Source organism: Cydia pomonella, chromosome 21 (genome assembly GCF_033807575.1).
Source record: "Cydia pomonella isolate Wapato2018A chromosome 21, ilCydPomo1, whole genome shotgun sequence".
NCBI lineage: Eukaryota > Metazoa > Arthropoda > Insecta > Lepidoptera > Tortricidae > Cydia > Cydia pomonella.
This window is the reverse complement of record NC_084723.1, coordinates 9,289,233-9,305,566: the sequence shown is the minus strand read 5'-3', so window position 1 is coordinate 9,305,566 and position 16,334 is coordinate 9,289,233. Positions and strand designations below refer to the sequence as shown.

At 36.3% G+C, this 16,334-nt stretch overlaps 2 protein-coding genes across 4 annotated transcripts in view; one reads left to right on the top strand and one right to left on the bottom strand.

Moving 5' to 3' along the window:
• Nucleotides 1-7,270, top strand: part of LOC133529735 (phosphoacetylglucosamine mutase) — a 42,297-nt gene extending 35,027 nt beyond the window's left edge. For all 3 annotated transcript variants that reach the window (XM_061867534.1, XM_061867533.1, XM_061867535.1), the window contains 3 exons: nucleotides 451-640; nucleotides 1,274-1,444; nucleotides 2,025-7,270. In XM_061867534.1, coding sequence (XP_061723518.1) covers nucleotides 451-640; nucleotides 1,274-1,444; nucleotides 2,025-2,105 — 442 coding nt within the window. In that variant the 3' untranslated portion in view covers nucleotides 2,106-7,270. The remainder of the gene's footprint in view (nucleotides 1-450; nucleotides 641-1,273; nucleotides 1,445-2,024) is intronic.
• On the bottom strand, nucleotides 6,535-14,962 carry LOC133529737 (2-aminoethanethiol dioxygenase). Its single transcript, XM_061867536.1, has one exon. It carries the CDS (start codon nucleotides 12,944-12,946, stop codon nucleotides 12,080-12,082), a length of 867 nt encoding a protein of 288 aa, XP_061723520.1. The 5' UTR covers nucleotides 12,947-14,962; the 3' UTR covers nucleotides 6,535-12,079.
• Nucleotides 14,963-16,334: the final 1,372 nt, after the last annotated feature.

Here is a 16,334-nt window from a genome sequence, read left to right as displayed (position 1 = left end):
GGTATATTGTATAACGTTTAACAGTCCATATGGCCCTTTAAATTTTCAACATACACACGTATAGTTCTAGTTACCGCACTAGGGCAGTAAAGTAGCACCATATGTACTGTATTAGTACATTACGATACAAGTGCGAAAAATACACGAGTTGCGAATTACCTATTCGCACATGTATCGTACAACGTTTTACAGTACATATGGCCCTTTAAATGTTCGACATAGTAACGTAATGTGCTAATTTTCGCACTAGTGCGGTAAAGTAGCACCGTATGTACTGTAAAAATAGTTAAATTGCAGTTATATGATAGGTTTTAAAAACATGAAAATGTAAATTTTGACTTACTTGGCCGCTATCACAATCACAAAACATAATAAAGGCATTTTAGGCATGTAAAGTTTAGCGCCAAATTGCTTTGGAAAGCTTACTGTGAACCTTGTTACTTTTTACAGTGAACCAGAACAGCGGAAAGCGGCTCAACTATTCCTAAACTTCATCGACATGACCAACGAAACTGTCGGCGACGCCATTTCTGACCTCTTCCTGGTAGAAACCGTCCTCTGCGCCAGGGGACAGAACGTCAGAGACTGGATGGAAGCTTATACGGACCTTCCGTGTCGGCAACTGAAGGTCACAGTGCAGGTGAGTCCTTATGTCTATAACGTTAGGGTTGTATTTTACCTATTTCTAGTAGGGTTTCCTCTGCGCAAGGGGACAGAACGTTACAGACTGGATGGAAGCTTATGTATATGGATCTCCCGTGCCAGCAAAATTGAAGATCACAATGCAAGTGCATTATGTCTAATTTTAGCTATTCCTAGCAGAAACAGTTTGGGCAAGAGGACAGAACTTTAAAGATTATATAGAAGACGGCCGAGGGTCACAGTGCATTCAAGCCATGTCACTTTGTTAAGTAACCATACATTCTGTTGCTGTTGTTGTTGTATGCATACTGTTGTATGTCCATAGTGTTAAGTTATATTTTGTTGTCTCAAGGTCATTCACATAGATCAGAGGGCTATACGAATGCAGTAGTGGACGAGGCGCATTGCTTCTCGGCAGAAAGGTTTCTTGAGTGGACGCAGCGAGAGGTTTCCATCAAGGTGGACTCACGAGTTGGTTAAGTTTGCGGGTGACCCGGTGGATGAGGGCAGCCCCAGCGCACGACAGATCGTTGGTAGATCCAGCAGTGGACATCTTTTGGTTCTCGCTCTTGCCTCGCGGCAGTCTGATAAATTGCCTCGACATAAGATTATGAGTCGACAATCATTTCAGGACCGCAACGCCATATCAACGGCGGACGCCGAGCGGCGCTGCACGGCGCCCGAGGGGCTCCAGAGCCGCGTGGACGAACTGGCGGCTACATACAGGAGTGGCAGGGCCTTCGTGCGCCCATCCGGCACTGAGGACGTCGTCAGGGTGTATGCCGAGGCGGACACTCAAGAGGTAAGTCCAACCCTGTTCTAATGACGCTAAAAACGCCGATTTTATCTCAGCGAGCTCGGCGATCAGCAGTACAGAGCAAGCTGTTTGAACGCGAGCTTGCAACGCACATCAGCTTGAAGATGGATAGGTACACTCTAAAGGGCCCACAGATGACCAGGTCGCCTGATGATATTAGTCTGTCAGTTCACAAAAGGTCATACACTAACAGTTCCTTTTCAGGTTTCGGCCTGGTGACTAATACCAAAGAGAATTTCAAATAGGGGTGGATTGTCAAAACTTTGTAGCCTTATTATTTTACTGCTATGTGATAAATATCAAAAAGTGACGTCATCTAGTAGATCATAGGCCAGAGGTATGGAGGCATACTAACAGAGAGTGTATGGCCGGTTGACGATTCCGGTGAGCGTCGACAGATATCGACGGACAGTCCGTGGTCTTGGGGCCACAACTGACGACTCTCAACTGCTAGCGTGTCGTAGCGGTGACAGCAGGCCATTGAGTAAAGATACGTGCCTTAAACTATGACCTACATCGTAGTATGACGGTTTTTATAAATATTTCATGTATTTGTCTTTTTCAGAACGCAGACAAATTAGCAGCACAAGTGTCGCAGGCAGTTTTCGACCTGGCCGGTGGCGTGGGCGACCGACCGCTCGCTTAGACTGACAAACACTCCAGGCACCCGGCAGCTTCTACACTTCAACCCCAGAGGTCAATATTTGTCAGCGAAAAATCGACCTTGAGGTTGTAAACATACAATTGAATTTTATTGTCATTTTGAATGCGATATCACGTCCGTGGGACTCAAGGGGTTAAAATTAGAGATCCCCGCTGCATGCTTTAATGGATCCTGGGAATAGAGGTATTTTTGTGGATTTAGCTCAGAATAGAAAGTCGGTTATTTTATGTTTTTGATTTTAACACTAAATATGGATCTTTTATTGGATGTAGAAGTGATGGAGCATCTAAAATATAGTGATTATTTTTGCTTTGTGATGCCCCATAGTGACATAATTATGAGTGATAATCACTAAAGTTAAATAAGTATAAATTAAGAGCCCATAATATTGATATAAAACTATGTAGATTTGCAGAAAATATAATTTACGAACGAGGAATAAATGTCATCATATATATATAGTTGTGACTATATAGTTGTGAGAGAAATATATTTACATATATATGAGAATAGAAAGGAAATGTTAGTACTAAATATTGAAAGACAGATACTTCTGCTCACTAACCTAGTGGTAAGGAAAGAACTAAGGAAAGTCATGTAATGGCTTATATGTGACGTTTTCAACTAGAAGGGGCCACATTGTCGGTTGTTGATAAGGTTAGTTTCATTTTTTTTTAATACTACGTCAGTGGCAAACAAGCATACGGCCTGCCTGATGGTAAGCAGTCTCCGTAGCCTATGTACGCCTGCAACTCCAGAGGAGTTACATGCGCGTTGCCGATCCTAACCCCACCCCCCTCGTTGAGCTCTGGCAACCTTACTCACCGGCAGGAACACAACACTATGAGTAGGGTCAAGTGTTATTTGGCTGCGGTTATATTGAAGCTTTATGGAAATAGCGCCTTATTTAAAACCGACAATAAGTACCCTTTTGGTTGAAAACGCCACATATGGTGACAAATATGCTAAGTTATAAGTGTATGGAATGAAGAATATTTGGACAGGATTCTTTATTTGAGATAATTATTTATAGAAGTGACATAGACTTAGACACCCATTTTGTGATTCACTTTGCAATTTCTAAAAGATTTATGGAGATTTTATTTTACTCGTCTTTTTTATGGGCAAATCACAATTTGCGTAATCACTTAAGTAATCAATTTTATTAACACAGATCCACTTTTAATAGTAGGATTTACCTTTTTTATTGCATGTATAATTTATTTTTGTAATCCTAAGAGCTAATTTGACAGTTTTTATCGAATTAAAAGCTATATATTTAAAACACAATTTTAATAAAATTATATGATAATTGTAACTATGAAACTCCCGTGAGACTCGAACATGTAAAAAATATTTTAATTTCGCGGATCTAAACATGTCGATCGTTTATTCGATTTAATAATACGTGAGTAGTTTAAACATTTTAAATAAATTCTATGCTTGTTAGGATTCCGTGTAAACTGTCAAAATCGTTTTAGAGATATATTGTAATCACTGCCTTTATCTAGTTATAAGAGGACGCGACTTCATTGTGGTTCGAATTTAGAGTTAATTAGCGCAAAAGAGCTATCTGAATTTCGTAGTTAATTATTGTTTCTGTTGAAAATAATTATTTATTTGGGTTGTAGACTAAATTTGAAAATATAGTTTTGGGAAAACTACAATCGCTTCTAACGCAGTGTAGAAAAATTGTTATAAAAAATATGTATCTGACTGTGAGCCTGTTTCATACAGGGTACATTTTTTTCATGTATTTTCAAACACAATCCTGTATTGATTTAAAAACTATGACTAATAGAGAAACAATGACCTTTTGTAGCATTTTGGTTATTTTTATTAACACACATTGAAGTGCCATGGCAACTATGGAACAGGTCCTGTATTTTAATGAATAAGTTACACATTACATTTTTGACGATCTGTCATTTTTTACGTTTACTTATTTAGTATATAATCTTTTATAATTACCACAATATTATGTCATGTGGTTGTATACATTTGATATTAAGGACCAACTTTAATTTTTAAATTTTATTTTTTATTTTTATATACTTAATATGTAAATGGGGCGACTTGAGATAAAAAAAAAATGTAAAGATTGTAACTAACAAAAAAATTCTAGTGACCCCTCACTTTTAAAGCGAAAACGTTTTAGGGCTTGATTTGATAGCTAAGGTAAAGTTCTGAGTTTAAACTCTTGGTTTATCAATTCAGGGACTAAATAATTTTATTATAATTAAGGTCAATGTGGAAAATACCGGCATATAAAATTTATTGCAGGAGAGTCCGTCATAGGATAAAAACTCGTATTTATACATATATTTATACTCGTACATATACATACGTACTTTGCTCAGACACTGTCAAAAAGAATGAGTTTCACTCCTCCTGCTCAAGGCTCGGAAACCGGTTAAATTTCCAAACCGTTATCTACTTGGTGCAAAACCTTTTAATTTTGGTTTCGTTCGTAAAACCGTTATTTTTGAACCGGTTTTTATCTTTACGCGGCACACCACCAGGCCGGCCGGTCGTCTCGTCAATCGTCGCATAAACCGGTTTATTTAGGTTAAAATACCGAGTAAAACCGAAATAAACCGGTATTTACCGCTATTTTTAAAACCGGTTCCGAGCCTTGCTTTTGCTCTAACCGACCTTCTGTAAGTGGGGTATGTGTACAAGCGCAAGAGTTAGAAGCAAAAGCTTACCTGATAGACGGTGGATAATGACCTTAAATAATTGTCTCATTATATTGAAATTGTGGGGCGCAAAACAGTCAATATTTATCTAACCAGGTGGCATCAACCCAGCGGCGATTCTTTTCATGACTTTGCATGTCTATTAACTTGTAAGTGCTTATGTTTATACTTTAAAACTAGACCTAATTACTTATCGAATTATGTATGAATTATTCCTGGATTTGAATGAAAGCTTTATCGCTGTACAAATTCGTTAGCCGCACCATACTTCAGTAGGGTCACAAGTAGGCATTGTATTGTTTTTTGCGTTATAGGTGTTACGTGATTCCTAGTCGCATTTTATGTCAACGAATCATCTGTGTCATTGAGTGTATTTTGAAATACTCGGTCTTTTAAGTCTTAAAATTTGATTGTGTACTTTTGTGTTTTGTCTTAAGGTCCATACTGTTTAAACGGACCATACCCTAGTGTCATAAAAAAGGGCAGTAGAATTTTTGATTTTAAAAGTTATAGGCTCCGAAATAAAAGTAATTCTAACAGAGACGTAAACAATTAAACATTGGTTCATTCATCGTTTTTTGGCCTAAAAGGCTTCGTTAATATAGTATTTTATGCATCAGTTGTATAAGAAGGGTCAAAAAAGGCGAGTGGCGTGAGTTACAATGTGAGCCGGAGCCGAAGGCGTAGGCGAACATTGTAAAGGAATACGCCACGAGAATTTTTTGACCTACTTATACAACGTTGCATACAATATTTTTCCTACGAGTCAACAAAAATAAATCTTAATTTAGGTAAACAAATTACAGCAAAAGTATATAGCCAAGACGCGCGAGCATACCTTGTTACGCGCCCGGCCCGCCCCGGGCCGCGGCCGGCCGGTCGGCGACACCTCCTCGTAACTCATGAGGCCCTGGTACTTGCTACTTGCTAAATTAATTTTTTGGACAGTTTTTTCTCAATTTTGGCCACCGTAGCCTACGGAGACTAACAAGCAACGCTAAGCGGTCTTCGTAGTCTATGGGTGTTGCTATATTACGGGTCACATGCGTGTTTCTGACTTATGAAGTAATTATTTTTAGTATGCAACCAAATGAATATTTTGTAAGTTGGCATCAATGCACTTAGTTTAAAACTGTATTCGTTTTGGTTTTGTTAGGTTGGTAGCCATTAATCGCAGTAACATTATAGCTTATAAAAGCACAAGAGCTTTTATGAGGAATAGACAATATAGACTTTTCTTGAAATCTTTTATGTATGTTCTTATATTCGTGTTAATGAATGCATAAATGACAGATAACAGTAGAGGAGTAGGAAAAGTAATTATTTCGTCCTCAAAATAGACTTTCGGGTTCCGTAAGGAAACAAACAATAGTTTGAAGACTACTTAAAACACAAAACTATGTACTTTATTTGCTGTACACTTGCACTATTTTCTTATTATCTCTTACAAAGTCAATATTTTCTCATCTTTAATAAATATTACGTGATCTGAATTCTTTATGGGAAAAAACGTCGAACGATCACTTATCTTAAAATTGATTTATCTAAACCTAAGTACCTGGAGTTGCAGTCGTCCTTAGGCTACCAGCGTCCTTAGCGCTACTTACCACTGTACCATAGGCTTGTTTGCCACCGACGTGGTATTAAAAAACTGATTGATAAAACATAACGCTCGTTTAGTTCATTTCTAGTAGGTAAATGAAACTAAAGAAAATGACACCAGGGTATTTATTTCTAAATTATTATTTTTTTTATTTCGTCAAGCATTGTAGTCATAGCTCTAGTTTAATAAAAACAATGGAAAAGCACCTTTGTTGGTGTTCTAACTTAAAAGCAGTACAAATAATTGGTTAAATTATATCATTGACTTGTTTTAGGTGCTCTATAGGAAATTTTTATGCCTTAGACAATAAAGTCTTGACCATCAATTAGTTTAACGTTATAATAAAATTATTTTACTATCAAAACAAATTATATATTTACATTCGCTTATTAATTCTATAGTAGATCTTTAATTCGTGTGTGCAATCATGTGTGTTCGTTAGTGAGTCGTTTGGAGCGAGGTCCTCATAAGTGTGTGTGTAGAAAAATATATAAGGTGTATTCGGATAGTTTCGTAAATTGGGTAATCCCGAAAATCGTTTAAAATCACTCATATTCCGTTGCAATAAGAGTTCCTTTTCGTAATTATCCGGTACTTTTTAGTCTGTTTCCTTTCGTAACTACCCGAATATACCTTGTCTATAATTTAAGTTCTTCTAGATTTTCGAAGCATCTAAAACCTAGACTACCATTACCCTTTCGTAAATTGTTTTTCTTAAAATCTGCCCGGTATTGTAGTAAAATTTGTGTAATATTTTGAAGACTATTTGAATGCTCTCTTGCTCCTTACGATTGTTTACTTTATTATTATGCTACTGTTATTTTTTAATAAATCAATAATAACTATTTCTTAGTATTATTTTTAATCTCTAGTAACAGGCAGAAATTGACTCTATCTCGTTTATATTGGAGGCGAGTTCATGTTAATATGTGGTGGGGTGTCTTAAACAAAAAGAGCACTCAAAATAAACGAGACATTTTTAACAACATTATATTTTATTTAACAAAAACATCAATTTAATACAATACTATGTCCGAGAAACCATTACAAAACGAGACTTAGGTCTAAGTGAAACCTACAAACTTAGAACTTAAAGTAAAATTCTTTCACAATAATATTTCATTGAAACTGCATATTTTAGAGATCAAGAATCAATTTGTATTTATTTCATTACTGATTTAATTTTAAAGACATTATCTACATTTACCGGTTTCTAGGAGACATAAGCGAAAAATGGTGTGACTTCGGAAATTTTGATTAAGTATATCAAAGTAGCCCCATTTTTATGTATGTATTTTTTTAATTTTTTAGTCTGCTACTGCACACAGGTGAACTACCGAGAGATGAAACAAGAAAAAAGATATAGGGAAACGAATTCAGAGTATTCAGATACAGTTACGTGATGAAGAGTTGATCTAGGTTTAAAATTGAATACCCTGACGGGAGAAATCTGTATAAAAGGTGATAACACAATTTTATTACTGACGAATATAGCTATCACTCTATCAGTTAAAAGCAAAAACTACAAACGGGGCTATTTTGACAGACTTCAAGTTGTTGAGTTCAGTTAGTTTAAATAATTCAGGTGCTGCAAGAAACCGTTATAGTAGCGTAAAATTAAATTTTCACAGTCACCCCATTTTACGGTACTCTACATGACTGAAAAATCATCTCATCTGACTTTTCGCCAGGGTACGGAAAGCTGCAAAATTATAGCTTTCTGTGCTTTTTACACATGTTAACTTAAACAGATTTTGGAATGTTATACCATTGAAAATGTTTTGGTGTGGTTATTTATTACAAAAAGTAACTATAGTTAATGGCGTCAAATAACAGCGTTTGTTTAATAAAATTTACAGTATAATAGTACGGTTTTGGTTATATTACATACTTAAAAGTTGTAGGACTACTATTTAAGACAGTCGACCGTCCGGTGGCGCCCTCATTAGGGGAATTGTGTTGTCTAACAAACCAATTAATTTCTGTATAAATCACTATATTAATATTGTTGTCCTACTGTTTCCCCAACTTTTGGTATGTGTCACATATGTAGGTAATTTTATTTTGCTTTATCAACTAAACGGCAAATGGTGGCCACATTTAGGTGATAGAGTCAAAAGTATTAAAAATTGGGGAATAAGTAGGACAACAATATGAATGTCCTGATTTATACAGATATTAATTGGTTTATTAGAAAACACAATTCCCCTAATGATGGTGCCACTGGACGGTCAGCTCAGTCTTTTAAAACTTCACTGTACTACAAAACTATACCAGACAGCAAGGAAAAGGGTCACTTTATGCCCCGTTTTAGTTAAAACCGTTAAAGTGAATCCTAACATTGTTGTTGTGCATGTAATCTTTGAATTTCTTTCATCCATCGTATCATACCTACTAACAATTCACGTATTTTAGGTGTACATGAAAATGGGACATACTGAAAGTTTTAAAATTAGGGGTCAACCCCGAAATCGCGAACAAAATAAGAATGGATTCTTGGATAGAAAACATCGATATGTAAATCGCCGAAATTTACGAAATATATAATTTGATAAATTGACCTATAGTAAAAGTGTTCAGTATGGTCAGACAACAGAATCAGATAGAGGACTATATCCTCTGCTGACCGTACAATAGCATTGCAGATTAACATAAATATAAAATACTTAATAAGCCTTCCAAAGATTAAGAAACAGCCTTAAAGTGTCAGTGGTGTAGCTAATCAAAATTCTTATTTAAGGTCAACTTATATACAGGGCGTCCCAAGACTATGGTACATCAAGGGAAAGTACCTTAAATATCGTAGATACGATATTTTGCTGAAAGAAGACTACGTTATTTTTAAAAGTCAGTAATTCTGCATTTAAAGATTCTCTAAGAATTACTTGGTTCGTCTGGGAATCGAACCGACTTAATAATTTTCTTGAAATTTGACTCAAACATTTTACGTCGTTCCTTTCTTTTAAAATACTATGTTACTTAGGAAGAATTATTATTTTTTGTCCATTCTATCGATTGGCATCATAAAAATAGGATGATTTTTTTTTTACATTTAAGTTGGTTCGATTCCCAGGCGAAGCAAGTAATTCTTAGAAAACCTTTAAATGCAGAATTACTGACTTTTAAAAATAACATAATTTCAGCAAAATATCCTATCTACGATATTTAAGGTACTTTCCCTTGATGTCCCGTAGTCTTGGGACGCCCTGTATACCAGATTTTCCAGATACCCTCGTAAGCAAGGCTCGGAAACCGGTTAAATTTCCAAACCGTTATCATGTACTTGGCGCAAAACCTTTTAATTTTTCGTTCTCAAAATCATTATTTTTAAACTGGTTTTTAAAATAACATTTTCATAAAATTCTTGTCAGATTAACCGGTTTAGAACAATAAAAACCGGTTTCTTCTTATATCGGTGTCTTTGTTTACGCGGCACACCACCGGACCGGCCGGCCGTCTCGTCACTTGTCAAATAAACCGGTTTATTTAAGTTACAATAAAGTTCTTAAAACGTTCGCGTTCTTATGAAAGTTCGGAGAAAACGGAAATAAACCGGTATTTGCTTGCTCGTATGTTACTGTGACTGTAATTTTAGTATCTAGAACATAAAAACAAAACTTATTGTGTTGCCTTACGAGGGTCACACCAAAAGTATTTCTCTAACATTCACTCCACACACAAGTTTATAGCTACATCACTGATTTGATTAGTATCACTTAATGTTAGTGGTCGCAATACCCTGATACTTAACTATAAAGTTAAATATGACACAATTAACAAGGTACATTACTATATAATTATAATCATTATTCTATTCTAACATTCATAAAATTATTTTTAATTTATTGCAGAAGAGAATACGTTTTAAAAGTCACATAATAAAATCAATTATGGATGAACGTATGATTTACGTACTTCATGATTGTTATACATATTTAATATTCATCAAATTAATCAATCTCGTGATTGAATGGATAAAGTTCAACTAAAACTGTCATTTTTGTATATTAAAAATATTTTTAAAGGTCTGCTTGGTAAAACAATGATAAATATAAGAAATCGATTGAAAACAGTCACATTAAAGATAAAACAAAAAAAAAAATGCCTAAACAGATTAAGATATAGAATCTTGTTACAAATAATTTTATAAAAGATATGGATTTAAGCCTATTTTAATTGACCTTTCTTCATGTATAAGTGCATTTCGACTTTGAATAATAATTACCTAAAAGTATGACAGAAAATTCATGGAGATCAATAGGACTGAATGATTATACTTAGTGGTAACATCTAGACTCTATATTTGTGTCTTTCCCAGCCAAAAGGCACTACTTTATCAGTGGCACCTTATGCCTGATAATGTAACATTTGTTAACATTGAAATAATTTAACTAGTGATGCTGACTGATAATAATCTTAAACTTAGTGCCCTTCTTACATCCCTAGTGTGAAATCATAGAAAATATACAAAGACCAGACTGGTAATCAATGCCGGATTTAGAGGTCTGGAGGCCTCGGGGCAACAAAGGAGTGGAGGCCCCAGATTTTCCAAATAAAATAGACAATTTTCCGAAGTCTCTATTGTGGTCCCTCTTTTGTGGAGGCCCCAGTTGCCCTCCCCTAAATTTGGCCCTGCTGGTAATTAAAAATGAAATTCCTCATACAAAGTTGTATCATCTAAAATAGGTCTTACCACCATATAATGTTGAATAGTGATTCCTTTATATTGTGCTGCAATAAGTATACAATTACTAAAAGACTAATGGAATGATAAAGAAATGAATGGGTTCAGATGTTTTGGCAGGGCTATATAAATATCTCTCCCAGTACTCACAGGAGCCAAGTTAGTTAGTGCTTTTGGGCATTTTCTGCAAGTCGACAACCATTGTCCCTATTTTGCGAGAAACAAGGTAGCGCTACTCTAACCACTCCAGCTCCTCTTCGCAGAAGCCAAACTTTATAGTCAGCTTTGGACAACTTGGGGCAGCTAAACTTAAAATACCAGGGGTGCAAATATTTAATATGGGTCTGTGATATTAAATAATACAACTTTGTATAGAGATTAGGAGTTTCTGACAACTGGATTAAGAGTAAATTTTCTGTTGGTTTTAATTAAGACATCCAGAAAACATTTTAAAATCAAGGCACTAAAATATTTGAACTATTTATTTTGACAGCCATAGATTACTGTAATTTTGAAGGCAGATTACCTTCTGAGTAGCATTTATGATAATTTTTAACTCTGTTATAAAAAGTAATCCAAGAAAATTACTGTATTAGACATGGATAGCAGTACTTAAAAAAAACTGACTGTCATTTTAGTTTAAAATTATTACGTAATTATTTTTTGTCATAATATTTGCTTAATTAGATGGCCATTTGATTCTTACACAGATTTGATAAAGAGGGTTTTCATAAACCTTACTTTTATAATTATTTATAAAGGGTAATTTCATTATTTTTATGATTATACTTATTGTAAAAACCTCTGTTTGTGTGTTAAGACAAAGTTATTTTTGACAGTTACAGTATTATATTATCATGAATATAATAATAACTAAAAAATGTATTAAACATTTTTCATCAAATTCATTTAAGGTCAATTTCTGGTCAATTATTTCAATTTTATAGCTACCTAATAACTTAATTTGTACCTATGCCAGCTTAGGGCCTAAATAAGGAGACTGATCACAGAAAAAACAATCCGGCGCTACCGTTTCTTGCAATTCCACTAAGTTAGAGCTCAATTTGTTGAGAACTTTATAGTAGCTACATCGCCTTGGCCCTATACCTTCTATCAAGGTATCATAAGGTGGTGATAGAACATCGAAAAACGCTGCCGGCATATGAAGAGCTTGTATCTCATGATAATTAGATACAGTCGGAGTCAGCACACACGTCTCAGCATTTTCTTTACAAACGCGATCCTGTGAAACTTCAGCGAAAAACTTTCGCTTTACGTGTGTCCCGTGAGCGAGCCTAGCGGCCTCGTGTTTTGCGCGTATTGCTATGTCTATAGCGCTCATCTTTTCAGTCACAGGGTGCTCGGAGAAACTACGAATGTTCACGGCACCGTATATTACCTTCAATAGACCGTGCATATGAGGATGGTCGTGCAACGGCATCTTGAATCCAGGTTGCAACACGAAAATACTCATATTGACGACATTGTTTTGAAATACTTGAATGTACGTACATGGGGCTTTGTCAGGATTTTTCCACGTCGCCGGATCGCATAACCGTCTCTCCAAACCTAGGTCTTCGCTTCTTAATGTGTCCATTATCTTTTTAAGTTTGTTTATGTTGGCAGGGAGGTCGGCCGTAGCCTTCTCGTCGAAGGTTTGCAGGGCGAGCCGGTATGTCGCCACGATTGGTGGCACGCTGACCATATCCATTGTTTTTGCTTCATTTTTCAAATCCATATGAAATTTGCCTATATTTAAACACAAGAATTTTGTTCGAAACCGAAAAGTAGAAAATAATCTGCACGATAACAAAGCGAAACTGTCAACAAACGTCATTTTTCTATGCCTATTGATTGTTCTGTTCCAAATGTTCCAATGGGGTTTTGGTGTTCAGTCCAAACCAAGGTAAGGTTTCAAAATAAAGAACAACAATAAATGGTAAAAGTAGGTATTTAAGGCACAATATATATATAATAGTAACAAATTAACAAAAGTTTTGTTTTACCGAATAATTTGTTATTTTAGCTGCCCTTACACTGCCATCTCTTGGCGAGTAGACAAACTAAAAAGAATGCGACATCTAGCACTCAATGCGTCAAACATGAACTGACATCACATTATTTGAATTTGCAATAGGTGGCACTAACAACAACTCAACTTAGAATTAAAGATTTACTACCCATTTCAGATTAAATTACTTTCACGTAGGTTTGGTACTTAATCTCATTACTCATTCATTGCATAAGTACAGTTCATCGCTAAATTTAAACTTGTTTTGTAAATCACTAAGGTATTGTGTGGTCTGTCGTAATGGCGATATTTACCGCGTGTGGCGGGCTGTAAAACCACTTAAATAAATACCTCTGTTTAAACGCGATTTTATTGAGATTCCAATAGTTTCGTCTGTGTTTTATCGATACTATTTAAACTGTTTATATCGATTAACTGGAAACATTAAACATACCTAGTAGATAAATTCATTAACCGTAAACGGTAGGTGGAAAGGTAGCTTTATGTAGGGTCTTGTCAAATAAAAGTTGCGTAATAAATAAATAAAATAAATAAATAAATAGACCAAGATAACTCTGCAGCGGTTTTTACAGCACAGGCCGAAGTTTGGGTTTCGGTTTCGGCGGAAAAATTATGTTTCGGCCGAGGTTCGGTTTCGGTCAAAATACTGCCGCACCTTTCGGCTTTGCCGAAACTGTATTTTCGGTAATATCCGACCGAAGTTTCGGTTTGGGTTTCGATAGGGTTCGACATAATAATCATGTTTCGGCCGAAACTAAAGCAAAGCCAACCTTCGGTTAAGGTTTCTCCAAAAATCCGATATTGGTCGGATCACTAAAATAGGCTAGGTATTTACCAGTGTGAGGGCTATAACCGCGAAAATTAAAGTTCGTCAAATGCGGGCATTTTTCTCTGTCACTCTACTACTCAGAGGAGTACAGGTTGGAATGCGGCGTGAGGCAGGGAGGTTTGACGTCTCCGCGGCTTTTCAATCTATATATCAATAGCCTGACCGAGGAGCTCACCGGAGCCGGCATTGGGTGCTCAGTTGGTGGCAAAATAATGAACAATATAAGCTACGCTGATGACATGGCTCTGCTGAGCCCATCGATCGGAGCCCTGGAGATATTGATAGGAATCTGTGAGAGGTACGCGGAGACCCACGGTCTCAAATACAACTCCAAGAAAAGTGAGCTACTCGTGTTTAAGGCGGGTTCAAAAAAACCGAAGTTCATACCACCACTAAAACTGGGAGGAACTGAGTTAAAAAATGTCACTCAGTTTATGTATTTGGGGCACTGGGTCACCGAGGACCTCTCTGACGATCTTGACGTGGAGCGTGAGCGTAGGGCATTGGCGGTGAGAAGCAACATGTTGGCTCGCAGGTTTGCACGTTGCACGAAGAGTGTCAAAACAACTCTTTTTATCAAAACAACGCATTTTGTCAGTCTTTTTATACGTGCAGCCTGTGGGTCAAGTGTACGCAGAAATCTCTCAATGCCTTACGCATCCAGTATAATAACGGTTTCAGGGTGTTCTTGGGGTTGCCTCGATTTTGCAGTGCGTCGGGGATGTTTGCGGAAGCTCACGTAGATAGCTTTCAAGCCATAATGCGTAAGAGAGTGGCCTCCCTGATGCGCCGTGTTAGAGTCAGCCCCAACAGCCTTCTGAACACTGTTATTGACAGTTTAGATTGTCCAATAGTTGCAAAGTGGAACGCTATGCACATGAACAAATTGAACAATAGAGGTGTTGTTGGGCTATTTTAGTTATAAGACTTAGATTTAGGTTAATTTAATTTATTGTATTACTTAATGTTTTTTTTTATTTTATTATTAATTTTTAAATGTTTCTGTTTTTTTATTATTATATTATATAATAAATAATGTATGGGTCTTGTTATCCGAAATAAATGATTAAATTAAATTAAATTAATACGTCTTAGTGAGAGTAAAAGAGAAAGATCCCCGCAATTTGCCAATTTCGGTTTTCGCGGTAGGCGGTTCTCGGTAGGTAGTGTTCAAAATCTGCCTACTATCAAATGTACCGCATAACCGCCAGGAATACGCTATCACAAAACGATACACACCAATCCCACAAATCAACTCCAGTAGGACCATCAGCTCGAAGAGGCTCGGAATAGCCGGGCTACTGCGCTTCGTCCGTTTGTTTGGCAGGTACACGTGGGTGGGCTTCCAAGAATCGCAATTGCTGCCTGCCTTTAAATTAGTTGTAGATGTAGCTTAATGTCTATTTTTAACGATTTCTGTGTTAGGGCCGCGTGAGTGTTAGTGAACACCTTCTACTGAAGTTGTCAAACATATCTTAAGCGTCTGCACCAAGCTCGGTTTTTCATGTCATTTCAAAACGATTAGCTAAATTGCTCTGGAACTTTGTACTTACAACAGGATAAGGTACGTCTTGTCCTGTAGGGTTAAGATGGTCGGTTCTTTATCATTTGTCACCATGCCTGTGACGTTCTAACAAGTATGTAAGCGCGAAAGTGACGGGCATAGTGACAAGTGATATAGATGGAACCATGCTGCTGCCGCTGCAGCGGAATCGTGGTCGCATTTTTATCACCTGTCATGTCATGCGTCACTTTTGCAATTACATAAACTTGTTAGAACATGACAGACATAGTGACAAATGATAAAAAGCCGACCAGCTGTAATTAGTATATACATATAGTAGCTACAGATACAATAGTTAAAAAAAAGGAGCGAATTTAAGTTTTTCATACAAAATTTATTTTTGTTCTATTTCGTTTGTGTTATAAATTGGAGCTATATAAACTAATTACAGGCATAGATATAACTTATGTAATTGTATGTGCAAAGCTTCATTACAATCAATAACGTAGTTTTGAAATGAGACCGAAAGTCCGTTTGTAGGTAATACCTATGGGAAGGTGAAATTCGGCCGAGCTTACTGCGAACTCTTAAGAATTCGGCTCTGAAATCTAACTAGATCCATTATCAAGACATATTGCTAATGGTTGCGAATCAAATGCACTGGATTGCCTTTATTGACATGATGCCAATGTTGGATTAACTTAGTGGATATGTAGAGGTACCTACTTAGTAATTGGTCTCGTGTAAAACACTGTATAAAACTTTTATCGTTCTATAAAAATGTTTCTGTATTCCGATCGAGAGTTTATTACTTCGAGTATTACTCAAAAATGCGCGTTTTCCTAGAGATATTAGCTTGA

Coding starts and splice junctions, on each gene's coding strand:
- LOC133529737 (XM_061867536.1), bottom strand. CDS start 12,946: ATGACGTTTGTTGACAGTTTCGCTTTGTTATCGTGCAGATTATTTTCT.